Source organism: Poecilia formosa, unplaced genomic scaffold (assembly GCF_000485575.1).
Source record: "Poecilia formosa unplaced genomic scaffold, Poecilia_formosa-5.1.2 Scaffold178, whole genome shotgun sequence".
Classification (NCBI taxonomy): domain Eukaryota; kingdom Metazoa; phylum Chordata; class Actinopteri; order Cyprinodontiformes; family Poeciliidae; genus Poecilia; species Poecilia formosa.
Genome location: NW_006800117.1, coordinates 1,277,173 through 1,305,057, shown reverse-complemented (window position 1 = coordinate 1,305,057; position 27,885 = coordinate 1,277,173). Strand labels below are relative to the sequence as shown.

The 27,885-nt window shown below is 36.8% G+C and overlaps 2 protein-coding genes across 11 annotated transcripts in view; one reads left to right on the top strand and one right to left on the bottom strand.

The window, feature by feature from the left end:
- impg1b (interphotoreceptor matrix proteoglycan 1b) overlaps positions 1-5,470 on the top strand; it is a 32,183-nt gene extending 26,713 nt beyond the window's left edge. For 4 of the 10 annotated variants that reach the window (XM_016678264.1, XM_016678267.1, XM_016678263.1 and 1 more), the window contains 5 exons: positions 301-511; positions 1,769-1,954; positions 2,058-2,232; positions 3,543-3,626; positions 4,184-5,075. In XM_016678264.1, the coding sequence (XP_016533750.1) occupies positions 301-511; positions 1,769-1,954; positions 2,058-2,232; positions 3,543-3,626; positions 4,184-4,291 (764 nt within the window). In that variant the 3' untranslated portion in view covers positions 4,292-5,075. Of the gene's footprint in view, positions 1-300; positions 512-1,768; positions 1,955-2,057; positions 2,233-3,542; positions 3,627-4,183 lie in introns of all 10 variants that reach the window. The other 6 variants (XM_007565544.2, XM_016678261.1, XM_016678266.1 and 3 more) reach the window with 4 other exon arrangements.
- Positions 5,471-6,107: 637 nt separating this feature from the next.
- The window catches only part of myo6b (myosin VIb), a gene marked incomplete at its 5' end in the record, with an annotated part of 39,204 nt that continues 17,426 nt past the window's right edge, over positions 6,108-27,885 (bottom strand). The window contains 17 exons of the mRNA XM_007565540.2: positions 6,108-7,144; positions 8,214-8,432; positions 10,071-10,205; positions 11,867-11,970; positions 14,903-14,953; positions 15,062-15,222; positions 16,231-16,309; positions 16,421-16,629; positions 18,712-18,862; positions 20,051-20,141; positions 21,680-21,809; positions 21,887-21,964; positions 22,069-22,199; positions 23,167-23,260; positions 23,345-23,383; positions 25,775-25,945; positions 27,086-27,181. Of these exons, the coding sequence (XP_007565602.2) occupies positions 6,945-7,144; positions 8,214-8,432; positions 10,071-10,205; positions 11,867-11,970; positions 14,903-14,953; positions 15,062-15,222; positions 16,231-16,309; positions 16,421-16,629; positions 18,712-18,862; positions 20,051-20,141; positions 21,680-21,809; positions 21,887-21,964; positions 22,069-22,199; positions 23,167-23,260; positions 23,345-23,383; positions 25,775-25,945; positions 27,086-27,181 (2,139 nt within the window). The remainder of the gene's footprint in view (positions 7,145-8,213; positions 8,433-10,070; positions 10,206-11,866; positions 11,971-14,902; positions 14,954-15,061; positions 15,223-16,230; positions 16,310-16,420; positions 16,630-18,711; positions 18,863-20,050; positions 20,142-21,679; positions 21,810-21,886; positions 21,965-22,068; positions 22,200-23,166; positions 23,261-23,344; positions 23,384-25,774; positions 25,946-27,085; positions 27,182-27,885) is intronic.

The window sequence follows — 27,885 nt, the reverse complement described above, 5'->3', positions numbered from 1 at the left end:
CCTCTACGGAACTGAATGAGGGAAGTCAGCCTTCTGTCTGGGGTGTTTTAGCAGGGATGCCCTCCTGATTTGTACCGTCAATGTGGCCCGTGAAATTGAGTTAGACACCCCTGCTATAGAGGTTAGCTTTAAACAGAAAGTGGTTGACTCCAGGTTCTTCCTTTTCTTGTGTGATGGTTTGTATTCTGATTGAAATGCTGCTTTGTGAGATGGATCAGAACGCTGTGTAAGCTCTCCTCCTCATTAATGCTACCCGGCGCCTCTCTGCTCCTGCTTTCATCTCCGCTTCGCTGGCTTCAGCTGACCAAGCAGATCCGTGTAAGTTCCTGGCCTGCAACGAGTTTTCCCGCTGCGTGGTGAACAGCTGGAGCGGCGAGGCCGAGTGCCTGTGTGATCCCGGCTACAGCGCGGTGGACGGCCGGCCCTGCCGGGACGCCTGCTCCCTGCAGCCGGACTACTGCCTGAACGGAGGCGCGTGTGAGATAATCCCCGGCCACGGAGTCACCTGCAGGTACGCACAAACCAGGGGTGTTCAAACAGCGGCCCCGGGCCATTGGTGGCCCCCAACTTCAGTTCATGAGCGATGCAAATTTGTCCTGTTCATCCCAGCGGGAGATGCAAACTGGGCAAATTACCAACATTATTTAAATTCCTTTTGGGTTCAGTAAAATATTCTTGAATTAAAATTGATTTGAATAGAAAAAGTTAAGTTTTTATAACTCTGCTTTTATTTAATTTATTAAACCTGGGTAAATATAACAAGTGTTTTAAAGAAAGCGACTCAAATCTTTTTTCTTATAACAGAATAAATTTGTTTATTAAAGCCCCCGAAAATTAAAAAACTAAATAAATGTGCAAATGAATTTGCACATTTTTGCATTTAAAATGTGCAAAGTCATTTTGAGGTTTAGGATCTCCAAAGAATAGCCTCCATTTTCTACAAAAAACAACAAACAACTTTAATTGGTTGATTTTATTTTAATCTTTCTTTTTATTTTTATTGTCATGCAAGTAAATTTGACTTTTTTATTTTGGTCCAAAACTTTGGCCTCCTCTGGCATAAACTGAGGAACATTGTTTAATTTTCAGACGCTGTAATGTAAATAATATATTATTTCTACCTGTACTGTAAAGACGTTTTAGGGTCGTTGTATTCATGAATAAAAAAGTTAATTTCCACCAAACATTCTGATATTGGTCTCAGAAATTTTTGAGTTTCGAACATCCAAAACTTTTGACTTTTAAACTCAGAAATTTTCCTACAGGGATTCTAAATATAACTTAAAATAACGGTAACACGTTGTTTGAATGGACGTCCATATCTGACATGCCAATGTTATAAACAAGAAGGAGTCTTCATGGATGTTGGACTGTTGTCATGAAGTGTTATTTGGTAAATGATGACATGTTTAATGCACAGTTTCATTAAAAGTTTTATTAAAAGTGTTACTAAAATGAATAATAAAGCACAGAATTAGACTGAACAGATCCACCTTTACCTGATGTACAAATTGTTTCAGTATTTATTGCACATTGCATTAAAACTTTTGGAAATACAGCATGTAAATGATAGATTGCAGGGGTAAATTGAAATGCATGTCGTCTGAGTCGACTCTGCGCTCTGGGGGATTTATTCATAAACATTTGCTTTCAGAACTGGAAGTGCTAAATTGTTTTTGAATCACTCCTGCAGAGAAAGAAACGGTAAACTATTAATTTTCTTTTCTTCAGGAAAGTGTCTGGGGTTTCATTCTGTTCTTTGTTTCAGATGCCCTGCAGGTAAATACTGGCACTACCACGGCGCGCGCTGCAGCGAGCTGGTGTCGGTGCCTCTGGACCCGGCTCTGATTACCACCTGCCTGCTGGGGAGCCTCTGCCTGGTTTGCGCCGTCATCGGCATTTTAATATTCATCAACAAGAAGTGCATAAGGACCAGGAAGGCCGTGGCTCTGGTGTAAGTCAGAACCTTGCTTTGCATTCGCTTTGCATAACTCATCCTTGTTGTTCTCAGGGCGTCGGCACTGCTGTAAATGCGTTTGTGTGCGTTTGCATCGCAGGCACACCCATGCACCGTATGCCTTTGAGAACACTTTGAGGGAGAACCCGGTTTTTGAGAATGATGACGGTGTCTTAACTCATGTTTCCACTCTGCCGTGTCCCTCAAGCTCTGCCTCTTCGCAGTCTGAGCAGGAACATTTTGCCTCGGTTGAAAATATACGCCTGAGTATCGAGGTACAGCGAGAGGATCGGCATGAAAACCTAACCTGACTAAACACTAACCTCAAATCTACAGAGCAGGAAAACGCCTCAGGTTGGCTCGGTTTGCTGCTCTGAGCCGCTCGTCCTCACACCTTTAACTCTGCTTTGTAGGTTTCACCTTTGACCTCAGAGGCATTTGCTGTAGAACAGGGGTGTCCAAAGTGCAGCCAGACAGTCAAATTTGTCCCACAGGTTCATATTTTTCTCACAACATAAAATATTTGGATCCTACTAAAAATCAACGATTACTTTTCTGTAGCTCAGAAAACTAACCTGAGTGGGAAAAAGCAGGCAAAGGTCTTCATATGATTAAAGGGTTTTAATCAGTAGATTATAATAAGGTACAAGAGAAGAAAAACATCTGGAGATCATGGAGTAAATCAATGTGATAAAGTTTTTTAATCTAACGTTAGAATTATTGTTGGAATATATATCTAGAAAATAAATTACCAAACATATTACTCATTGAGATTTGTATACAAGAATATTTTAATAGGATATTTTTAGTTGAAGTTCATTGAATTAAAAAGCTGAAATGATATTTTATGAGTTTACATTAAAATATTTTAATAATTGTCCAGCCAGAGCACCTGGTGCTAAGTAATAAAACATAATTGAGTGAAACTTCGAGGAGTTTTAATAATCAAGGTAGTCGAATCGTTACATCCCTTCAAAGTATTAATCTTTTAATCACCAAACTTTCTGCTTTCTCTTTAACTTCATGTTAGATAGGAACACCGACTAATTACATTATTAAACTTTTCAGATAAAAAGTCACTAAATCATGTTTTTAGAAGAAGAGATGAAATCTGTTTCAGTTTTCTTCAATTGAGCCAAAATAAATGTTTTCATGTGAAACCTTTTGAATTTTGAGATACAAAAATAATCTATTTTCTTTGTTTAATTAAAATATTTTCATGCTAGATTTATTGTTGAGCAGTAAAAGTTTTTGTGATTTTAGTTTTTGGAAAATATTTTGTTTTTTGTATGTTTGAGTTGATTTTGGCTGTTAGAAAATGTTTGGACACTCCTGCTGAGTAGATTTACTTCCACTGCAAAAACACAAAATCTTTCCAAATGTTTTTGGTTTATTTTCTAGTGCAAATACCTTAATATATTTTAAATAAAACAAAACTAACATATAAGTAACTTATATAATATAGAAGCTTGTTTTAAGTCCTTAATGTTGATGAATTTCATCACTCTTTGAATTTGTGTAAAATCTTTGCTTTAATCGTCTTTATTTAGAAGGAAAAACGTTAAAATGTGTCTCTTCTCTGCAGATCCCCAGACAACTCTACACAACGAGATCAGAAAAGTTAGTGTCAGACATGGTGGGTTTCCATCACAGTTTGCCACGCAGCGAGGTAAGACTGGCATGAACTGCTTTGCTCTAAATGTGTCTGCAAATCTGGAGGTTATTTTTTATTAAAGTTCCTTGTGAAGGTTTTCAGCTCTACACATTATCTGTGATTCCATTACCAAGGCGCACAAATCATCAGTATTCCACTAATATCCAAAAAAACACAATTTCTCAATTGTGTTGTTGTTATTAAACACAAAACTAGGATTATTTTGGATGGATGGTTGACATTAGGGTTGGATGAAGGGTTGAAGTTGAACTTTGACCTGTAGCTGTAACTGCAGGTAAACTTGTTTCTCCAGATTATTGTCACATGTGAACTGAATACATGTAATATTTACCCCGTTTTAAATGTTTTATTTAGAAACAAGTAATGTAGCTTTTTTCTTCTGCTCCACAATTATGTATTTATTCTGTCGGTTCAAAAATGTTTTTTGTAATTTGCCATGTTACTCAAATGAATGTGATGAAATAATTTAAAACTTATACCCTGTTTTTAGTTTTCACTGTAGTTGAAAATCATTTTGCAAAGTATAAATAACTTGACGAAATATTTTCCAGCTGTTTGACGCCTGCAAAGGTAAAAGTCCATCAAAACTATCATCAGTGATAATTTTACTCACCAACCAGAATCACTGCAGCGTTTTTGTGATCAAAGTTTTCCCTTAAAGCTGCAGTATCCTTTTTTAAAATACTTTGTTTTCGTCTCCATGTCGTGACGGTTTGGTATGAGGTGGTTAATCTGTGAAAAAATCGAGTTCCTCTGCCTCCTCCCAGTGTTAACTAGAAACAACCAATCAGAGCCAGGAGGCGGGCCTTAGCGCTGTCAGTCACTTAAATCATCATTGCTGCAACTAGCATAGTCTGTCATAAATGCTAAGGCTAGTTAGCATCGCTACCAACGACAGTTTTACTTTAGTGATAAGTTGTTTTTCCCTCATTAACATATTTACCAGCAAGTACCTGAGATTGATTGACAGCGCTAAGACCCTCCTCCTGGCTCTGATTGGTTATTTTTGGTCGGGAGTGATGCATTTCTCCAGATAGGAATAGCAGCTCAGGGAGGTGGAGGAGATCGATCTTTCACACTGTGTCTCAAACTGTCACTATATGGCAACAGATTTAATAAATATGTAAAAAACTGATTTTGAAAAAAAAAAGAACAAAGTCACCTGCTGCAGTTTTAACAAAACAAAAACAATCCTAACAACTGTTGCACAATGGAAAACACTTTCCAAATGAAGAGCTTGTGATTTCAAGCTTTTGTAGTTTCTGTGTGGAAATCTCCGTCTCCCATATGAATGATGATTGCAGAGCGTTTCAGATGCAAACTGACTCTTTGCATCTGGTTTCCTCCAGACGTGGCGACTGTCCAGTGAGTACGGGAGGTGCTGCCTGCTCCGGGCGCCAGACAGCGACTGTTTCGAAGTCACGGTTCTCTGATAACACCTGATCTGGAGCGAAGCAGGAAAAATCGCTGCAGTTTCACTCTGCATAGTGTTCATAGTGTTAGACAGAGAGCTCTGCGGATGAGGCTGCGCTTGAGGGGAACTAATATTTATTACGCGTCATAAATGGTAGGAACATTTCCTGTATACGCTTGGCAAAGGTTGCTCTTTCCTCACAATGAGGTATTTATTATTTACTGGAAGATGCACATGGCTGTATCTCACTGTATGTGTAGATAAAGTAATATATTTTGTTTTTGACGTTTTTTGTGTCCCAAAAAGAGAATGTACTGTAAGAGCTACTGACACTCCCATTCGCAAACTTATCGATAACCATTTGATCTGGACATATTTTTATACATTTTTCATGTAAAGCAAATAAAATAAAGAGCTTTAGACAAACAAACTGCATGTTTTCTGTCAGTTTAAACTGTATTTAGATGCATCTGCACACATTTTTGGAGAATCAATTTAATTGAAAAAAAATAATTATAATACTGAACTTTGCAAAAGCAAAACAATATGATTAAAGTGTCTAATGGAAGATAAAATATGGAGGTCAAGGAGTAAATACTACTTTTAAATCTGATGTTAGAATTTATAGTGGAAGCAATTTAGTTAAAAGCTGAAAGAATATTTTATGAATTTATTTTCTGACAATTTCAAAAATGTTCAAAAAGGGATAAGCCACAAAAGGTCACATCTCACATCTCAAGACAATAGCTGTTCATAGTGCTCTGTTCAAGCATATTAATGGAAAATTAAGTGGAAGAAAAAAAGGTGTGAAGCAAACCTTTCAAATAAAAAACCCACAACTTAATTTTTAAATGAAATTAAATATTTCAATTTATTTAGCTACATTTTCGTTAGATGCTCGCGTGAAAATCTGTTATAATTCATAAGTATAAAACCTCTCATAGCTTTTATGTGACAGTTACACAGAACACATTTACCCACTCATCTAAAAATATTAATTATGAATTGCTGTAATTTCAAAACCAAAAATCTTGATAGAACCAAAAGACAGAAATCATCTGGGAATTTTTCAGAAATGTTTATTTTCTACAGTTTTTCCAGAGAAAAGGCCATCAAGCTCAGTTTCATAACTCAGATTTTGGGATTTTTTTTCAGGTAAAATATTTGTTTAACCATTGAGAAAAAACAAAACATAACACAAACACCAACATTATTAGCTGTAAAACAACCCTGTATGCACAAGACTGCAAACATGAAAACATTTCCCTCTTCCATATCAAATGAGTAACAATAAAAAAGACTCCAGAGGCAGAATGGGAGCAGCCAGGAAAACAAATGACTTTCTATTCTTTACAGGCAACATTACGTGAAATCTCCCATAACTGACAACATAAAACATTAGAATGATCTAATTCAGTCGGCATGAGCTTGTTTGAAGAATAAGAATTGGATTCTGACTTTGCTAAAAACTTATGACATCATGTATCTTGGTGTAAATGGTGACTGTCCTTGTTTATAGTCACAAAAACCATAAAGCATGAATTTTATGGCATCATAAGACAGTAAAAGCTCTAATTTGGTGTCACTGTTTGGGTTTTAAGTTTACAGCTACAGAGGATGAACCAGTTAAGACGTCTGTGGTGCAACTTTATTGCAATTTTAAGGCCTCAAAGTGGGATTCTGAATTTCTGCATAGATTTCAGAAAACAACCAGTTTGCTAACGCTACTAAATTAAAGTGTTGCACTGCAAATTAATAAAAAATAGAAAATTAAATCAGTATAAGAATTGCTATCAAGTGAGCATTTAGAGATGAACAGGGAGCATCTTTGCACGTTGTTATTTCCTAATTTCCCACAAAGCGCAGAGACAGTGAACTGCTCACACAGAAGCATGTTTTCACTTGAGGAGACTCTGCAGCATGGCGGTGGCGTACGTTGGCCGAGCCTGCTTGTTCTCTATCGCCCTCTTCAGGTACTGGATCCCGTCGCAGCGCTCCCAGATCTCCTCAAACTGCCTGGGCAGGATCTCAGCGCCCCGCTTCCTGGTCAGACCCGTCTCCTCCAGACTCAGCTCACACATCTCCATGTCGTCTTTACCTTCATGATGAAGGAGGACGAGAAAGCAGAGAGATTTACGGCCAGCGCTAAATATTAAGAAAAAAACAACTTGATAAATGAGAACATGATGACTGAATTACTAAGTATAAACCTCTCAATTAAAAGTGATCTATTATAAGTCCTTGGACAGATTAGGAGAGATTACGGGCAACAAAACATCCTACGTTACATTTTTTGTACAAAATTATTCTTGGATCTCATTATCTACCTATTTTCAGCTGTTTTAGGGTCTCTGTTGCTTTAAATCCAAATAAGATGCTGCTGGCCACGCCCCCAACTCAACATTTACACTCACACATGAAAAATGGCTGCAAACAGATGCGTAATTACAACTATACATCTTTGAAAAGCAGAAGTGGAACCTCCTGCACAACCAACAGGAACACAGCAAATGATTTCTGCAGTGCAAGTCAACAACAAAACACTCATCTTTTCCAACAGCCATTGTACAGTGCATACAGAACCTCCTGAGGTTCGGCATGTATTACTGTATCATGCCGTGCTGCATTGATACAGTAATTCATGCAAAAGGAGCCCCAACCAAGTCTAAGCTCAAATTTCTGAACTGTTTATTATTCTGATGTAATATTTACACTTTTTTGCTACAATCAATTGTTGGTTTCTATCAGCTGTAAGCCAGAATCATCCAAATGAACAAGAACAAACATTTAAAATATATCAATCTGTGTGTATTCACTCGATATCAAATGATTTTTTAGATCTTAATAAGTTTTTAATTTATATTTTAATTCATTAGTTTCATGAAACGTATTGGAGCTTCGTAGTTAGGAAAGAGATGAACTGACAGAGATACAAATAAAGTTCTAAAAAAATACTTTTTTGCATATTTAGAACTACTTGGGGATTTAATTAAAGAAAAACTACAAACATCTTTTCTACAGATTTTTTTGAAGACTTTAATTTTCTTTCATATAATTTTTCAGCATCAGTGACCAAGCATGATTAAATTTCCTTTGTGTGTATGAAATGATTTTCCTAAAACAAAGCCTTTTGAGGAAACATGACAAAGAGCGAGCTGATGACTCACCTGCGACCAACACAATGGGCTGTTTGTCTGGATGCAGCTCCATCTGTCTGGCTATCCACGGCCCATCGAAGTGGGCGTACCACCAGCCCTTCTTTTTATTCTGCGGGTCCTTGTACTGGTCAGCGGGTCGGATGAAAGGAATCCGAAAGTATCGCTGCTGGCGGTTCATGGCGACTTCCTGATGCTGGGCCGGAGTTGGAGGAGCCGGGTTCTGCTCAGCTGCAGTTCAATCATTTGAATAACAAATGTAAAATCCAGAGGAAATTCAAGCTGCCTGGTCTGATATGAATCAAAGAATAATATTTAAAAGTTCTTTAAAAAGAGAACTTTGGTTTGGTATTTTAAAGTATTTCGGTGCTGCTGATTTTTTTTTAATAACAAGGATTATTAAACATAAAAAGGAGAGATTTATACTTTATGTCACAAATGTAGCCTGAAAAAGCTTTTTATTCACTGATAAAACAGGAATTTTCCTACTTTGACAATAAAAGCACAGCTTAGCCTTTGGCTTTTTAAAAAATGATTACTATGAACTGCAAAAGGGAGGCTGTCATCCATCCAAATATTCAGCTATTTAGCATTCAGGTTTTCAATAAGGTTTACTCTAAAAGTAGAAAAACTAGCATTATCTGAGATTTGAGAGGACATTTTGGATCATATGTTTTCATCTTAAAGGAATCACTTTTTCAATACTGCAACTACATTTTTTTGAAGGAAAAAGATTCTTTAGAGTAAAGATAAAAAAATAGTTTATTTCAATATAACAAAATTTTAATCTCCTTAAGTCCACAAAGTTAATATTTAAACAGACGGTGTTAGCTTACGTTGTCTGGGAGGTTTACTGTGTCACGTCGGATCCAGGAGCTTTACTGACATTTTAAAGTCGCTCTCAAACATTAGCATCATAGCATTAGCTTTTAATGTTAGCACAACTAGCATGTGACATTGGTTTTTGTCTGTCCGTCATATGGAAAGAATCTACAAAACAATGCTAAGGTGTTAGCCTTGTCAGCTAAAGATGGTCCCATATTTTTATTCTGGCTAAACTCACCATGTTAGAGTGTAAACCCTTCAGCAGCAACTCCACTGACTGCTATCGGACAAAATGTGATAGTTTGGGCAAAATTGAAATGATCAGTTTGCATCGATTTTGACACAAGTGAGTATCTTTTCTGGTAACAATCACATTGAGATCTTGGTTGTTTTACGGCTGAAAGACAGTCTGAAGCCTGACTACCTGGTAGTAGAGTCAGTGGAGTAAAGTAGGGTGTCATCTGCATACAGGTGAACTTTCCTCTTAATATTATTGACCCAAATCTACAACCAAAATGTGGCCTAAAATTGAGCCTTGAGGGATTCCTTTTTAAAACATCAGCCTGGGCAGCTATAACCTATATCACAATATTGACAAGCTTTAGAGTAAACTGTGGTGTCATCTGCATTAAGATGCACTTCAACTGTGGAAATATTGTTCCCAATGTTTTTAATAACTTTAACTTAAATAAGGTTTAAAACTGAGAATAACTTTATTAGAGCCAACAGAGGAAAGCAGAGTGTCATCTGCATAATGGTGCAGCTTAGCAGTATTGATCTTCTTTCTGGTTTTATTAAAGCCAAATTAAACATAAAATATGGGTTTAATCTGTCCATTGAGGAAATCCTTTTAAAATATTCAACCTACTGCACCAAGGTCTCCATCTGTAAAGATGAACTAGATGTGAAAATGAAAAAGCAAGAAAAAATCTATGAGAGCTGCTCAGGTTTATGAGGCGTTTACTATAACCAGATTATTTTTCCTGCTACTATAAGTACAACCAGAGCAACAAGGAGACAGGAACAGTAATGCTGTTTACCAACCATAGTCAGTGATAGATTTAGGAACCCTCATGTCGCTCCCATCATCATTTTGTTTCTTGTTCTTGGACTTCCAGGAGTGATAAACCTTCAGACGACGGTGGAACTCCTCTCTGCAGGCCGCCAGCAGCTCAATGTCTTTCAAAACAAAGAAAAGTTTGTTAAAACTCACAGAAATATTTACATTTAAAAGGATAGGCTGGGATCTATTGTCTAGAAAATATCTTAAAACTTCAAGATCTTCAGGTTAATCTTCTACCTCAATGGATTTTTAAAGTGATGCATTTAAAAAGCAAATCAAAATACAACAGAAGAAATTCCCCCAGATTTGGTCTCTTGCTGATCATTAGATTAGTTTGCAGATTGAAATAAGTTTCAGCTGGTTTGTTTCACAGCAACAAAATTCCCAAAATATGCCAAAGTTAGCTGCCTGCAGAATGAGTCTAAGTGTAAAATATCTTCTTTAACATAGTTTGTCATATTACAAACACAAACCTAACTGGCCTTTTATTGTTACTTTAAAAATATGGCCTCCATGAAGAAAGACATCGTTGAAAGAAAATTCATAAAACATTTACTAAAAAACTAAAGTTTTAACCTGCGTGGGAAACGAAGTGGGAGAACCTTAAACACACTTAATGGAACATGGTGGTGGCAGCGTCATGCTGTGGGATTTCCCCTTTTAATACAGAATGGGAAGAAAACAAACTTATTTACTTGCACTACCTTATCACACATAAACTGTATGGTTGCCAGAAAAATGTTTAATTCAGGAATTGATGTCTTAAACAAATGTATTTTAACCTAAAAAGACTTTATTGACCCAAAAAGGAAACAAAATATTGTATTAACTCATATTATTTCAAATTCTTCTGATTTATTGTAGATTTACTTGTTAGTAATGCCACTCATAAAATCATTACCAGATCAATATTGTCATTATTCATTAATTCATTAACATTAAACCTTCAAACGTTCACAGCTAAAATGATTGTGAAAAGTGTTTCTACAAAGTTTTGACTCAGCGAAGTAAACGCAAATTAATATTCTTCATATTTTTACTTGTTTAATAAAATGCACTTTACATTGCATTGGTGTAAAAATTTAGATGGAATTATGTTAAAGTTTGTGAAAAGGTTCTGCTGATATGAATACTTTTGTAGGTACTGATTTCACTTAGATTCTGAGGACAAATGATCAATGCATTGAAATGAATTAATAAATAAGGTAATGATGAGAATCTGCCACATTTCTAATGAGGTACTTGTGAAACATCATCGACACCATTGTGGATAATTATCCAGATGTCCTTGGAAAGTCGAGGCCTGATGAGAGTTTAGCATGAAGAGAAGCATCAATGTGTAAATCAGCCAAAGGTTGTCGGCTTTTCATGTTGCCTCAGACTGAAAAGGAAACATTAACAATCCTTTTACTAAGAAACAGTTTCCTCTCCTCGTCACGAAGACACAGAAATGAGCAGCAGATGCAAGAAAATCCTCAACTTTGCTCTTTTGATGTCTTTTTAGGCAAGACATCGTGTTCACAGCTGGAGTCAAAGACGATCAACAGACACTTTGGCAACTAAAAAAACAAACCATCAAACAGATGTAGAAAGATGGCGCTGAATGAATTTGGTTATTATTAAGCGCCAAATATGAGCTGGTGCTGAATTACTTAACATGGTGCCTGAAAACTGTAAGCAGGTTGGGAATGAAGGAGGGAAAATATAAATTTCATTAACAGCTCTCACACCTAAATCTGCTGGTAATGGAGGTTTGAGAGCTGAACAGGATTCTCACCACAGGAAGTGTTGATGACATCTCTCAGCTCAGCATACTTCCACTTGCTGAGATCGTACTTTTTCACGCCGGCAGCAGCTTTGGTCGCCTGCACCTGAGCACCCCTGTGGTTAGGAACAGACGAAGGTGTGTGAGAAAGGTGAAACAGAACCTGCAGGTGCAGACAGGTAAGGTGGGAAAGGTGAGATTAGTAGAGAAAAAGTAAATGTTTTGCATGTCACTAAGGTGATTGATTAAGAAAATAATTCAGTGCAGTTAAAGTAGTACATAATAGTCATACATCAAATATGACTTGAAATAAATTTGACTTCAAAATTGGGCCTCTGTCTCTTTAAAAAAACTCCTGCTCTTTCTGAAACGCTGCCTTCAGGAAGTCATTACAACATGGCTCCTTTATTAACCCTTTAACAACATTTTAATCAGCTTTTCACTGAGGAGTGGTTCCTATAATGAGCCCAGCGGAGGAAATGTTCCACCAAGTGTTTGCTAATTGCTGCTGGCTAGTCTGAAGGGGCAGAGTGGCTGTTCTGTGAGGTAGAAGCTCAGTAGTTTGGAAACTGCAGCTGAGAGGTGGAGCTGCGTCTCGAAGGCGGGGCTAGGTCCACCCAGGCGTTCTGCACAGCTTTTTGATGACAAATGACATAAATAAACAGCATTTCTCTGGTGGAAATGAGCTGCAGATCCGGACTGGAACCGGAACCGGTGGCTGGTTGCCATGGAGATTAAAGGATTTCTCAAACATGCTTGGAAGAATCAAAGCAAAATTCCAGGTTTGTTTCTGATGAGGGAATAATATGACATGAGGTAAAGCTCAAAAAGTTGATTTTACTCAACACTGCCCCTTTAACATACAATCCACTCTGTTCTTACTTTAGTTTAAATAACATTTCAGCTGTTTTTTTCTGGATTGTATAATAAATAGTTCAGTAAACATCCGACTCAGATCGCAGAATTTTAAATATATTACTATTATTATTATTATTATTATTATTACTACTATTATCATTGTTATTCTTGTTTCTTATATACGTTTTTTGTCTTTGTGTGAATCTTTACACCTGACGCTCCTGAATTGGACAGTAAAGCCGTTTCTCTTCTATTCTTGTTTTGTATTTCTATTCTGCAGAACACAGAAAAAAGAAAAGGGAGGCAAAAGACGCAGTGCTTTTATATAAATCAGATTAATAGCACCAGATGTAATTTCAGCAACTTAACAGATTGCTCTGTTCTGATCTCGTGTCTGCAGCCCTCCTGCTGAGTGGAACCAGCTAATGCCATAATGGGAACGAAGGGATTTGCCTCTGCTAATTACAGTCAGCATAGTGTCTCTGGCTGCTAATCTATGAATCATTGGATTATCTTTTAGAAATCTTACTGACTGGAAAGATGAAACGGATTTGGGATCATTGTCATTCCGGCTGCGACTTGTGCCTGAGTGGAATGGTTGTAAATCTGAAAAGAAGCCTTGATTTTGTCGCAGGGAGAAGTGGAAGTGGAGGAACGGCCAGCTCTTTGCTCCTGGCAGCAGGCTAAAGGGAAAACTCCTGGCTGAAGAGAACGAGCGGAAGAGAGATCTTCTCCGAGAGCCGTCTGCATATTTCTGCTGCACAAACGCTCTCCTCTGTTCACAGGCAACGCAGATTTAAATATGATCTGCAAAACATCCGATTGCTGTCAAGGATCAGCTGAATCATAAAAACATTTTGTGTTTAACCCTGGCGTATGGCTGAGCGATTTTTGGGGTTTTGAAGATTTAGTTCAGATTGATTGGGATTGTTTTCATAGTTCAGAGTTCAGAGTGATGTCAGCACGCCCACGGTGGCCATCTTGTTTCAAAAACATGTTTTACAGCTTTTATTTGTTTGGATTTTGAATTCAACTCTACACTAGACCCAGGATAAGATTTTATTTTTATTACAAGAATAAAGTTGTAATATTAGGAGAATTAGGTAGTCATTTTATGAGGTAGTCATTATTTGAACAACAATGACTACCTCATTTTTTTTTTCAACCTGAAAAAAAAAAAATCTGATTTGTGCCACTTATATGTATATGGACCTAAACTGGATTTGACTGTTTTCAAAGCATCTGCAGTCTGAATGTATTTTATCTGACTTTCAAGTAAATGACAAGAGACATGCATCATAATTCTGCTCCAGAAGAAGCTAGATGTGGTAAATCAGGATGTAAACAAAGGCTGAAAATGATAATTATGAAATTATGAAAGAAGTCTGTCAGTGGAGTGCATCACATCCAGACACACTTCTCTGCAGAAGTCGATGCTCCACAAAAGGCCGTTGCTGTTTCTTTTCATCAGCTTTATTTGTGATCTTGTGACGGTGCTGTCAGCTCTCTTTGCTGAATAAACTATAAAATCCATCCACAGGCGGCCGTTTGTATTTCTGTCAACAGATGCTGCTGCGTGATGTCAACGTTCTTCTTCTGTGCATGCGGATCACTTTGGGGTCGTAATCCGTTCACACAGAAGTCTGACTGCGGTTGCAGTTAATTAGTAATATGAACAAAAATCAAAATCTTAATTTAGCATCTGCAGAAATGAGCCAGCACTGTGGGGATCATTATTACAACATTTAATTTCTCTATGGGGTTAATAAAATACTTTTTGATTTGAATTCAATTCATGACCAAAGTAAATACAAAGTAAAAAATCTTATAACTAGAAAGTCCTAAAAAGCCTGAAGACATGAAGACATGATTTTACCACCAGTTCAATCAGACAATGTGATCATAAACAATATTCTGATTTCACTTTCATTAAAATTAAACATAAATATACCAATTATATGATAGATAATTATAAATGACAAAAAATCAGCATCAAATCATCAATAATGTTGATTATTAACCTCAATAATTTGATTGAACAAGTATAGAGGAGTAGTTTTACTGCTGGATTATAATCTGGTATTTATTTCAGGCAGCTGAGAGATGTGGTGCTACAGCAGGGATTAAGAGAGTCTAGGATTAAGTGAGCGACTACGGCTGGCGTTAGGTCCACCTGCTCAGGTGTCTTACATGACTCTGGTTGAGGATGAAGAGATAGGAAGACCTGAAAAGAAGTCATCGCTGGAAAAACACAGCAACAGGAAGAGGTCAGTAACTTTTGACTTTTGCACGCTCAGATCGGCCTGGGCGGGCGTTGTGCGTGCGGCGCCGTGCGTCGGCTGAGCCTACCTGCGCAGGCCCGCGTCGCCCTGGCCGTCCTCGCTGATGAGCTCGGCCTCGCTCTGAGCGATCCTCATGGCCAACTCGCGGTCGCGTCTCTCCTGCTCCACCATGGCGGCGCGCTGGACCTGCTCCTCGCGCTCCAGAGCCAACTGTGCGTCCAGTTCTGCCTGCACACAAAAACCACAGAACACACCTCACCTCTACATCAGGGGGGTTCAAACTGTGGCCCAGGGGCTGTTTGAGGCCCTCTGGGTGATTTTGTCTGGCCTCTCAGTTCAAGAATGGAGCGAATTTGAGATTCATTTTGAGATTTTTGTGAGGGCTGTGAGGGAGATTGGTGACCAGCCGATTGTGAAGCCGATCTTATCTACCCCAACAAAAGCCTAAAAATAGATTCATCATAGAAATTGTGAAAAACCTGGTTTATATTTTGGATCAACAATGGTTAGAGAAGCAGCATTCAGCTTCTATGCACCTAAAATCTAGAACAAACTTCCAGAAAACTGTGAAATAGCTGAAACACTGAGTTCCTTTAAATCAAGGCTATAAACCTGCCTGTTTAGAACCATAATAAATAGAAAATTAACCAACATATTCGATGTGTGCTGACGACAAAATGCAATGTTCACTATTAGTTTTCACACCTGCTGGCTATACATGTTTAAGATTTTTAGAAATGTTTTCTCGACATAAAGGCCTTTGAACTGCCATGTTGCTGAAATGTGCTTTACAAAAAACCCTGACTGACTGATTTACAGATTCATTTTTCTACAAAAATTAAGCTACTTTTCTTTGCTAAAATACCGTCTATCTGGCATGTTATTGAAGAGAGATACATCTTCTCAGTTTTAATTTAAAAACATAATGTGGCTCTCGAGTTTTCTCAGCAAGACAGTTTGGCTCTAAGGGCAGAAAGTTTGGAGCCCACTGAGCTCCATAAACATGCTCCTGTAAAGCTACTGATGCTGCTTTGAGTACCAGACATTTGGTAATAATTACAGTAATATTTAAACTCCACAGGTTTCCTTCACTAGTTTTATTCTCCCTGCTGTGCAGAAGAGGCCAGGAAAAAGCTGGAAGCAGGGGATTAATAAAACTAATTAATCTGATTTTTTATTAATTTTGTCAGCATTGCATGGAAACTTTTTAGTCAAAGTTGAAAAAACATCTCAAACCTGAATAACTTTTTCCTCCTCCTTCCTCTTCTTCCTGTCTTCCTCTTCCTGCTTTCTTTTCACTTCCATCTCTGCTTTTCTAAAATGTTGAAACAAAAGGTTTTTCTCATTGCAAAGAATCAAATCCATCACTTACTTATTATTGATTTACAAACATGTAGTCGGTTATATTTAGATCTTTTCCACTCACAGCCTTCTGTCCTCTTCCTCCTGTTTACGTCGCTGCTCTTCCTCCTCCCTCCTCTTCCTCTCCTTCTGCATCTCCTCCTCGATGTGTTTCAGTCTCTCCGTCTCTTCCTCCTCCCGTTTCTTCTTCTGCATGGAGGCGAGCAGCTGCTCGGAGCGTTTCACCAGCGCCTGGTACTCTGTGTCGATCTGCTTCCAGGTCATCACCATGGCCTGGAGGTCAAACGGGAACAAATTAAAGGTCACGGCAGGAAATGAAAAAAAAAAAAACTCTGGTTACCTAGCAACAACCTGTTGAGTAACTTGCGCAGCAGCAGATTAAGGTTACTTATTTAAAAATGAACAGAAGTGAAAACTGTGGTTAAAACATGGAAGGATCTGCCATCAGTTGGGAGTTTTTCAGATATTTCAAAGAAAAAAAAATCAATAATTGTAAATATCGACTTATAAGGCTTATAATGCGATACATTTTTCAGTCATAACCATTTCTACAAGAATTGTATTTATTTTTTATTTTTAAACTCAAATATTACAGGACATAACACTGTTATCTTGCATTTGTAGGACTAAACACCACGGAGGTCAATCATAATAGTGGTATTGATTAGCAATGTTTCCCATGAGGCCATGTGTTACACAGAGTGACAGTAAGTCTGTCAGTTGCACTTTGCAGGCTTGATGTCCAGTTCCTCTAAATATCTGCAAGGCATTGTGGGGATTCATTAGGATGAGTCTCTAACTGTGTCATGAAGAGGTGAGATGACAGATGTATAGAGGGCTGAACGACAGCCATTGGCATCTGATGCATTATTTACGCCACGCCAACAGCAATTGCCGAACCTTCAGAGTAACGTGTGTTTGACAGCAGGGATGCTAATAAATCAACAGTTAGCATGGAAAAAGTGTTTGGAGCGGAGAGAGAGAGTAAGAAACCAGGTCAGTGGCTCCTTAGTGTCAATCAGGATACCAATGAACACCATAATTCATTTTCAGTCATAACCATTTCTACATTTCCTGTATGTAATTTGGTAATTACATACAGGAAGCCGCAGCGCACAAAAATGGCATCATTGCTACTGGAGAATTTTGAGCACCAAATTCAAATAGCATGAAATCGTGTTTCTGATTATTTGCTGCACCTTAAGGGTTCAATAATAAAAGGTGCATATTGCATGGGGAGAGCTGGGATTTACCTAAGCAACTGTGATTGATCACTGAGCAAAACAAATTCAATAAGTTAAATTATTGGAGTCTTTATCACAAGCTTTTCTCCGCCTCAGGTGATTGAAAACATTGATTCTCAGAGAAAGAATGAGAAAAGGGCACAAAACACTTAAAAAAGGTTATGGTGTGTTATACAAGGATGAAGGCTTCGTCTACATCCGCATCTCCACATGTACAGAAAATAAAATAAATATGAGTCAGAGAGGCTTAAAGAAAAAAAATGACCTTTGTCTTCCATGAATAAATATGTTTATGAAACTCAAACTGTTTAATGTAGATATTCAGGGTTTATGCTGGTTTCACCAACTCAAACTTAAGACTTTTTAAGACCATTAAGGATCGAATTTAAGACCTATATTTCCACCTAAATGTATGAATTTTGTAAAAGCTTGCTAGCTAGCAAGGGTATGTTAGCAGCTAGTTAGCGTTAGCCTCAACTGTTCTGAATCACAAATGCATGAAGACGTCTGACTTTTAAACCTTTACCTGACTGAAAAAAACACATGAAATATACGAGATGAAAAAGCCCTGTAAAGACAAAATTTAAGACCTTTGATTAACATATTAAAGGCCAATTTACTTAAAAAAGTAAATCAATTTCAGACATTTTAAGGCCTCACTTCAAATACATCAATCAATAACTTGATTATCTAAGCATCAACAAAAGAAAAAATTAAACACATTGTGCAAATTTCAGATAAATAACTTCAAATAAATTCAGATGGTTGCTCCAATTAAAATACACTATGTGAACAATTATTAAGCAAGTTTAAAGTTTCTATTTATAATGTAAAATTGACTTTAAGTGACTTTAAAAAGTCAAAAATTGGAAACATTCTGAGTCAGATGCATGATGTCAGAAACAGCCAAGATATTGAGGACAAAACAATCAAAAACAGAGAATCAGGGAAAAAGAAGCACAAACCAGCAGAGATTTGAGAGAAATCAAACATGAAACTGAAATACAAATCTATTCTTGTGCACTTTTAAAGTATTAGTTTTACATACAATAAACGTCATTGGATATTGACACAAAAACTGGTTCTTAGTTCCAGATGGAGGAGTTTCTACCTTGATCTTGGCTAACAGAGCGTCTACGGCTTTGGCCAGCTCTGTAGCTTGTTTGGCCATCTCCTGCTTCCCTTCCTTCAGTCCGTTCACCACCTCGTTGAAACGCTCCATTTGCTTCTTCAGCTTCTGGACTTTCACCAGACCTTCAATCCTGAATCAACAGAGTAAAAGAATTACCTTCCCATCTATAAAAAGCCTTTATTTTAAAATGGATGTTCTGTAATGAAAGAAGGACTGCAGGTATTTTATGTTTGAATCAGTTCAATCAGTTTCAGTTTGGATATTAATAGTTATTCTAAACTCTGTTTGCACTCAGACATAATTAACGTCTCTAAGCTAATAAATGTAGCTGATTAGCAGTAAATCAGCCATGCATCAGTGGGTATGTTGCTACATGGTTTGAATGCATCAATAACCAGTATTTATAGTGTTTTAGCCAGATCACTGAGCAGAAAGCTGATTACTTTATTTTTTATACATCAAAAATGGTTCCATGATTTAGAGTCTGATACAAAGCGTTTACTAAAATCAGATAGACACAATTTAAATCTAAATATACAAATCAAAGGAGAATTCAGTTCCTATTTGGATTCTTTTATAAAATCTGCTAATATTTAATAGAACTACAGCAACTTTTACAGTTACGTCATTATAACAATACTCAAGTTACAGTAAAAAGTACAAGGTATAAAAATGTTTCTAAAAGTTATTTTCCAAAATCTTACTCAAATAAATGTAACTGAGAAAATCTAATTACTATGTAAAACAAAGTAAACAAAGGAGACTTTTTTGTTTTGGGTTCAAACCAAACTGCTGTGCTTTTCCTCTCTGCTCTGAGTCAAACCAACCTGTTCCCCTCCTCACCTGTGGGGGCGCTGCACCAAGAGCCACTGACGGAAACGACACAAACACCTCCAAAAAACATCTTTCTTCATGAAATGTAAATAAATATGGAGTGGCGTCAGATTTTAGCAGTTGTAGGATTTCTCTTTAGTTTTTGGCTAAAGCCCATGAGCCATTTCTCCTGCTAGCGCTAGGCTAACGCGTTTGTTTAAGTTGTGTTTACCCAGAATGCCCTGCACTGTAGTCCACTTTCTGATTTTGGAGCGGTCTCTGGTCCGCTTGGTGTTCACACATGCATTCAAAACAAACCAGAGTTCACTTCAACCGAACAGAGACCGAGGTTTGTAGGCGGACCAGAGTGTTTACGCATCCACACTTTCCCAAACGAACCAGTTTCTAGGCAAACGGACTGCAGTTGGATGAAAGTGGACTGAACGTGTTTGGTGTGAATGCAGCCTTAGAAGCAAACAAAGCAGAAAGAAAAGAGGAAACTCACCTCGGCTTGTGTTTCTTCCTACACAGCCACATGCGGACCGACTTCTGAATCTTAATACAGGCTACAGCTCTGTAATGCATTTTATTCCTCACTGCAAAGAAACAAAGATACTCAGTGTCACCAGCTGCTTACTTAGATTTTAAAGAGAATGTAACCTGACCATATATTTCGCTCTGACTCCACTGAAACAGAAATGTGAGAAAAACAGAACAATGCACGGCTGCAGGTCTGCTTGGGCAGCAGATTCTGGTCATTTGATGCTTAAAACCAAGCTGGACCCGGGAGGTTCTGTTTGAAACAGTGAAAACCAGCGGCTTGGTGCTGAGCATAAATAACCAGGCTGTGCTTCTACAGTGGTGTTGAGGCCGGAGGCTTTAATATTCAGACAGAAATGAAAAGTGGTAAATTTAAAATGGCGGACAGCCACAGGCCGCTTTGTATTTGATGCTACAGTAAAAACACACAGAATATCAACTTTACCATAACAGGAACAAGCAGCTTCAGCTTCACCACTAAACACATGAACCAAGTTTTTTTTTTATTTTTTAAAAAAAGACACAATTTGTTCCTTCAATCACTGGCGTTAAATCAGACTAAATGTTTCAGATTGGCTAAGAAAATGATTTCTGTTTCCAGAATAATGAAAGATGTCATTTCTAATGTTGGTGGAATTTAAAAATGTCTATAATTTTGCATAGTATTCAGTATTATTGTCTTTAAAATGAAGGACTCTGGTCAAACATGCTGACTAACTTCATAGTATTTGCTATAATTCTGACAGAACTGGTGCAACTGGGTCACACACACTTTACTATAACTCAGAAACTTAAAATCATTCAAATCATTGCATCATCATCTTCCAAAACAATTTAACTGTGTTAACTTCAAAAATAAAGATCTTTTTCTCTCGTCATTCAGACATTAAGCAAACAGAAACAAATCTGAGCATTCAAACCAAACTAAAACAGGAAGTATTTACTCCGATTTAAAATTTAAATCTAGGGGTGTCCAAACTTTTTGTCAATTTATATTGTGATGTTTTTACAACTTGATAATGTAAAAGTTTAATTAGCTACATGTCAGATTTATTTTGTTGGAAAGGAACTTAAAGGTTTTTCAGATTCCCTTGATTAAAATAAACGTTTGTTGGGTGTTTATTGAAAAAAATAGCAGAAATTTAATAAAATAAAAGCAGGATTGAGGTGAAAGATTTTGTCCTTGCAAAAAAAAGAGTGGTTATTTAAAAATACTTTGTATTTTGATGAGATCAATTTGTCTTAAATCTTTCTGTCCCAATTAAAAATAAAAAATCTATTGCACAAAATCAGTGCAGGGACACAAATAAGTGATCAAACTAACCTGCTAACTGAATTGGGCCTATGTCTCTTTAAAAAAGGGAATAACAATATAACATGATGTGAAACTGAGAAAAGTTGATTTTGCTCAACATTTCACCTATAATTTTATGCAAAAAGCAGAAAAAAGAGTTTTTGTTCGTATCAGCGGTAAACTGTAAATCATTGCTCATATAAAGTGGTAAACAGTTTTAGTACAAACATGAATTAATAAAGATTAATTCAACGTTTCACACCACAGCTGTTGGCTCATTCTGCAGCTTTTTGGACCTACGTTTGATGACAGACAGGCAGCACCACTGGACCTTCTTCCAGCGGCTGCACAGCAGCCACTTGTTGACTTTCTTCAGCAGCTCAGCGAGATGCGCTGGATCGGACTTCATGATCTGGTCAAACTCAGCAAACTGAAGCACAGAAACGCGTCACACTTTCACTCTTAATGGAGACGAATTTCTGCTACACGTTAAGAGTAAAACATCACCTTTCCTGGGCGGAAGAACACTTTGGTTAGTCCAAACTTGAAGTCTTTTTCATTTAGTCCCAAAGCTTTGAATAAAGCCTGTAAAGGATCAGATCGACAGTCAGTGATGCGTCATTAAAACATTTATTTTAATCACTTTTAAACAAGTTAATCGACAAACAAACAGAAACAGAAGAGCTGACCTTGCAGAAGAGTCGAGGATTCAGCCGTGTGAGTTTGTCTGGCATGTAAGCCTTGTACATGTTGTAGAGTTCGTGGAATGGCGCCCTGGAGGGGAAGCCGCCCTGCATCAGGTCCAGAACCGAAACCATCCCTAACAGGGCCAAACACACAAACAAACCGTCATTTATCCAGCATGCATACAGCAGAACGTCCTTTAAATGTTTGTGTCAGGATGAATTGATTCAGCAAATTTATGTCCGACAGAAGCTTTTGTGCAGCATTATTAATCCATATAAACATGATTTTTAGCAGCACAACAGTTCAAGTGATGGTTTGGTTGTGAGTTTATGTTTGATTAACTGATTTTTACTTTTTTTTTTTCAAAGTTGCATCAATGCAGTGACTTACCAATTCTAGGAGATTCAATCACAAAATAATAATAAAATTACAAGCATCTATTTACTATGACTGAGGGCCATTCTAATAAAAAATAAATAAATAGTCAGGATAAAGTCATAAAATGATAAGAATAAACTCATATGAAAATAAAATCATAACACTACAAGAAAAATGTCAAAATAATACAAGAATAAAGTCACAATAAAACCAAGTTAAAATCATAAAATTACAAGAATAAAGCTGTAATATTATAACTTTATTCTTGTATTTTTTTATTTTTTTACTTTCCTAGAGTGGCCATAACAATTCATCGTAATTTAGGAGCAAAATAGGTCCAAATTAAAAACTTGGACAGAGTCACAGGTCAGCTTTAAACATTTTACAAATAAAGTTTTTTCTTCTTTCTCTTCACATAAATAGAAGAAAAGCCACATAACAAAAGCAGATATGAAGTAAAATCCAAAACAAAAACAATAAAAAGTGAAAAAAAAGTCTTATGTATCTTTATAACTCTATATTGTTGATGTGAAACTTAAAAACCTTTGTGGATAAAATCCCAAAGCATAACAAACTTGTAAGAAAAGTTAAGCTGTAACGCTTTCCACAGCTTTTTAATTTAAATTAATCAAGTTTGAAGAACTGCAAGTAAAAATGTATATGTGCATTTTATCGTTTATATAATTCCTGAGCTGTTTTTTTGTCATAAACTTAGTTTCCACCTGAGCACTGCAGCTGCGAGAGGATCAGCGCTCCTTCGAACTGATGGCTGACCATCTTCAGGTTCGGCTTCACGCAGCGAATGAAGCTGGAGCCCTGCACACAAAATGAATCATAAGAAGATCCAGTTATAACCACCAGCTTCATTTTTAACTCGACAATGAGAAACTCTGGACTCACCGTGCTGCGGAGCTTCTCAAGGAGCAGGTTTAGTTGCGTCTGTTTGTGCAAGAAGAAAAACTTTAGGCAGAAGTTTTAAAATAAGAGTCGTATGCAAGAGAGAAAGATTTTAAAATTAAATAAACTGTTCAAGGAGAAAAAAAGATATATTTCTCCAGAGTCCAGAGTTAATTTTGAGAGATGTCACAAAAGTGAGCAAGAGAAATCCTATTACACTGCAAAAACAAAATCTTATCTAGTTTGGTCTAGTGCAAATAACTTAGTGCACTAAAACATCTAAAAGCTTGTTGTAAGTAATAAGTCCTTAATATTGAAGAAAGAGTACTTGTTCCACTGGCAGATTATTTCACTTATAACAGGAAAAATGTCTTATTTCCTCTAGTTTTTAATTTGCTTTGGAGAGGGTATTTTTGCAGTGTATTGAGGAGAAATATGTAACTTTCCAAATTCTACCTAAATTAAAAATAAATACTAAATTATATCTTTGGTTATTCTGTTATTTAGTAAACAGAAATGATTTTTTAACTAACCTAAAACAGTTTGGTCTCAATTTTTGGCTTTTTCATGCTGTAAGTGAAATAATCTGCCAGTGGAATGAATTATTGACTTAAAACAAACTTTATTTCTTGCTGAAAAGTTACTTTTAAATTGATTTTGTGTTATTTCAAATGTGCAAAAGTAGTTAAAATGAAAACTAGGCCAAAAATACTTTTGGTATTTGATTTTGTGTTTTTGCAGTGTACATCCTGAGTTACTACAACAGTTTAATAAAATCCCACGTTACGTTTTTAAGATCTTAAGTTGTTATGGAGGATTTCACAAATGTTCCTGAGTTTTTTTTCTCTCACATATTTAAAGTTTTTTTTTTTTTGTGAGATCTTGAGTTGCTTTTTTCAGATCTTCTAAAACTTTTTCTTGTTTTGCAAGAAGCAACAATACTTAGAGATTATTTATATGTAGCTGATTTGAATGAAAGCTGATTTATTCTAATAAAACAAAGAACAGCTGTTGTTTTATTTTAGTTTCGTTGCTGTTGCTTTAAAACTCCCTGTTTTTATACCTCAAGCTGACTTTTTCCAGATCTATCCACCAAGGAAGGTTTTCTCAGAGGAAAGAGGTGAGACTGGAGGAAATCTAAGAGGAGCATCCGAACTAAGGACAAGAAACTGAGAAACAGGAAGGAGAAGGGAAAGGAGATTAGAGTTAGCTCACTTTCTACTAGTCTGAAAAGAAGCTTAGAGAGATTAGAGGCAGCAAATAAACAGAGAGAAAGTGAAAATGGGTGGATTTCACATTCTGATTTCACAAACTAACTTTGACAAAGTTCCTGCTCAAGCAAAACCAATCAGATATCTGTAAATTAAATACTTCATGTTTAAATCAGATCAGGAAAATTATTAAGAGACAGAAAGTAAAAACGTTCTGTCTCTTAGCGTCGGCTGTTTAGTTTTATCAGCCGACGCTGATAAAACTAAACAATAAAGGTTAATTCTATAGTTTGAGATAGATTAAAACTGCTGTGCTTTATTTTTGTCAGTCCCTCCAGTTTTAAGCAATAGCAGAAATTTACGCAAAATCAACGACTCACGCTTTTTTTCTAATGCATAGTTGCAAGTTTTTTGCAATTTCTTTTGCAAAAATGATGAAAACATTGGGTTTACATGATTCTACCTCCCACCTGCAGGTGGCAGTATGTTCTACTTCTACTCCACTGCTGCCTCAGCCTTTCTTAATGTCAATATCAGGATCGATATGGCGAGTAAAATAAAAGAGAGCTATTTCAGTCGCTTAAATAATAAAAATTTCTCATCGTTTTTTCTTCTATATGTAGATTTTGGATGAGTTTAATGGAAAAAAAAAATCACAAAACAATTCCTTGCACATATTTCAACAGTAGCTCCACAATTTCAGTGATTTTTATTGCAAAAAAATTTACAAAACAATCGAGAAAAGGAGGAGGGTCTGTTTAGGATGTGTTGATTAAAGTACTGTTTACTGCAGGAGCCATTTGTGGCCCTTTTGAAAATAAAATGATCATTGATCAGGTTATAGCTTCTTAATTAGAAAATGTTTGTCATTTAAACCGTTTCTTTTTTATTAGCCACAAACCTTTTAGTCAAAATCAGACTAACCCTGGATAAAATTCTCCTTTTTGTAACTGAAAACATTTTATGGAGCACCAAAGTAAAAACATTTGGTACAAAAAGTTAAAAATAAACACCTGAGGCTTTTTCAGATCTTCAATAATCTTTTCTACTTTGCTTCACTGAAATACAACAGCTTTAATTCGTTTTTTGTGACGGCGAAAATGAAAGAATTCATGATAAAATGATGTTTGACTTTAATTTGAAAAAAAGAAGAGAAAATTGTGACCTCAGAGTTTTTCCAAGTTGCCAATTGGTGCAGAAAGGGGCGACCTGCGCCACTGACCTTGAATTTGTTGCCGACGCTGATGAAGCCGAGTTTGCCCGCCTTCTGTTTGGAGTCCTTGGAGGTGCTGGAGTTCTCAAACAGCTCTCGAACAAATTTGTCTTTTGATTCACACACTAAACTCTCCAAGGACATGTGGAGGGCGTCATTATTCTTCTCCACGAACCGCGTCTGTCAACACAAGCGCATTCGCATTCATTTATGTAGTGGAAGGCTTCGTTTGCCACATACTGATGGAGCGTTAAACCCAGTGAAGAATGGGATACGTTCTGCACATACCAGCAGGTTTCTATATGTGACGGAAATATTCAATAACTCAAAATATTCACTACCACAAACGTCAGGATTTGACACACCAACTCAAACTGACGTGTTTTGGATCTATAATGATTTACACATTCCTCTTTCTACAACAATCTGACTTATTTTTTGTTTAATTAAATTAAATCAATTAAATCAAAGTCTAATTTTGAACATAGAAGTTGCCAGAACTATTTGGACCAAACATTTCCACCTGTCTAAGGTTGGAGAATCAACAGATTAATGAGTTGGTGGACAATACAGACATGAAATTTTCAGTTCAAAGCTACTAATTCATCCCAGAGGGAAAATAAACTTAATTTTAACACAATATTTTGTGATAGTATTGTGATAACAATAAAAGTGACAATAAGAAATATTTATAATTATTTTTTAGACCCACAAACTCAGATACTTCTCTTGAAAAACATACCAATAGGTAAATAACACAGAAAGTGTGATTTATGTCTCTAAAAAGCAAACTGTATCTGAACTTAAACACATTTTTAAATGTATTGATTTTTATTCATTCTGTAGTTGAACAAATAGTGGAACAAAATTGTAAAATTACCAACCTTGACAGTTTTGGTGGGTTTTAAACATCATTAATTAGAATTTATTGTGACGATAAATCAGAATTTGTTTATTTTTCATCATAAATTTGTTATAATGAAAAACGATGCGATGTTTCTAAATCTGATCAAAATTTCACAGCAAGTCTTAAAAATTGCTTAAATTTCTGTCCAATCATATCGAACCCAAACAAATTTGCAAACCATAGCGGCAAAAAAATATTAATCTCAAAAACGAGCAAAGCTGGTAAAGATCCTCAGACCTTCAGCTGCAGCTGTTCAACACCATTCAGCTCATTTTCCTTCACCTTTACACCATTTTCTGTTGCTTTGTCACACCAAACCTCAATAATACACATTAAAGTGAGGAAACTCAAAGGGTGTGAAAACTTGTACAAAAACAGCAACTTCTGGTAAAAAATATTAACATTATAAATACCGTTTCATAGCAGACGGCCCCTGCAAAGTGGCGGATCATAAAACCTTCGTCATCTCGAAGGTTCCTGTGGATCGCCAGCTTTGACTTCCTGGGCACCTGAGCGGGAAAGGAAACACACATTTTGACTAATATCATCCTGGATTGGAGGAATTTTTTCCAGAACTGTTATTATGTCCTTGGTGTTGAGATGAGCAGAGAGCTACACTTTAAGAATACGCGCATCCTTTAAAACTTAGTTCAAGGATTCGTTGTACTTATTCAATGAGTGTGCTTGAATAGCAGGCTCAAGAATTTCTGAATGCCACTTTCATCTTGTTGAGTTTAAGTGCTGTGAAAGGGTCCAAACATTGATCATTCCAACCAACAATGAAAAAGAAAAAAAAAACGGAGGCAGAAATTGAGGGAAGATTGAGGAAAAACGAGCCTCTGAAAAGCTGCAGAAGACGTGCAGTAGAAATGTTGGCTCACAGCACATTCAAACTTCATTTTTCACCCTATTAAGTGCACAGAATGGTCTTCATTTAAGAGACAACAATGGCATCGCTGCAGCCAGCCACCTCTAATGGCGGGCTTGAATAAGTGTCAAGGCTAGAGTCTTTAAAGAATTTCATGTTGGCAGATAATCAGGCAGACTGGCAAACAATATGGACAAAGACGGCGACCAGGGAGGGACTGGGACCGTGCGTCACTCAGAGCTGCAAAACTGATCACAACGACACCAAGAACAGAACATAGACTCTCTGCATTTAAACCTATGCAAACCAAGAGACTCAAAAGAATCAATCATTGCAACTAAACAG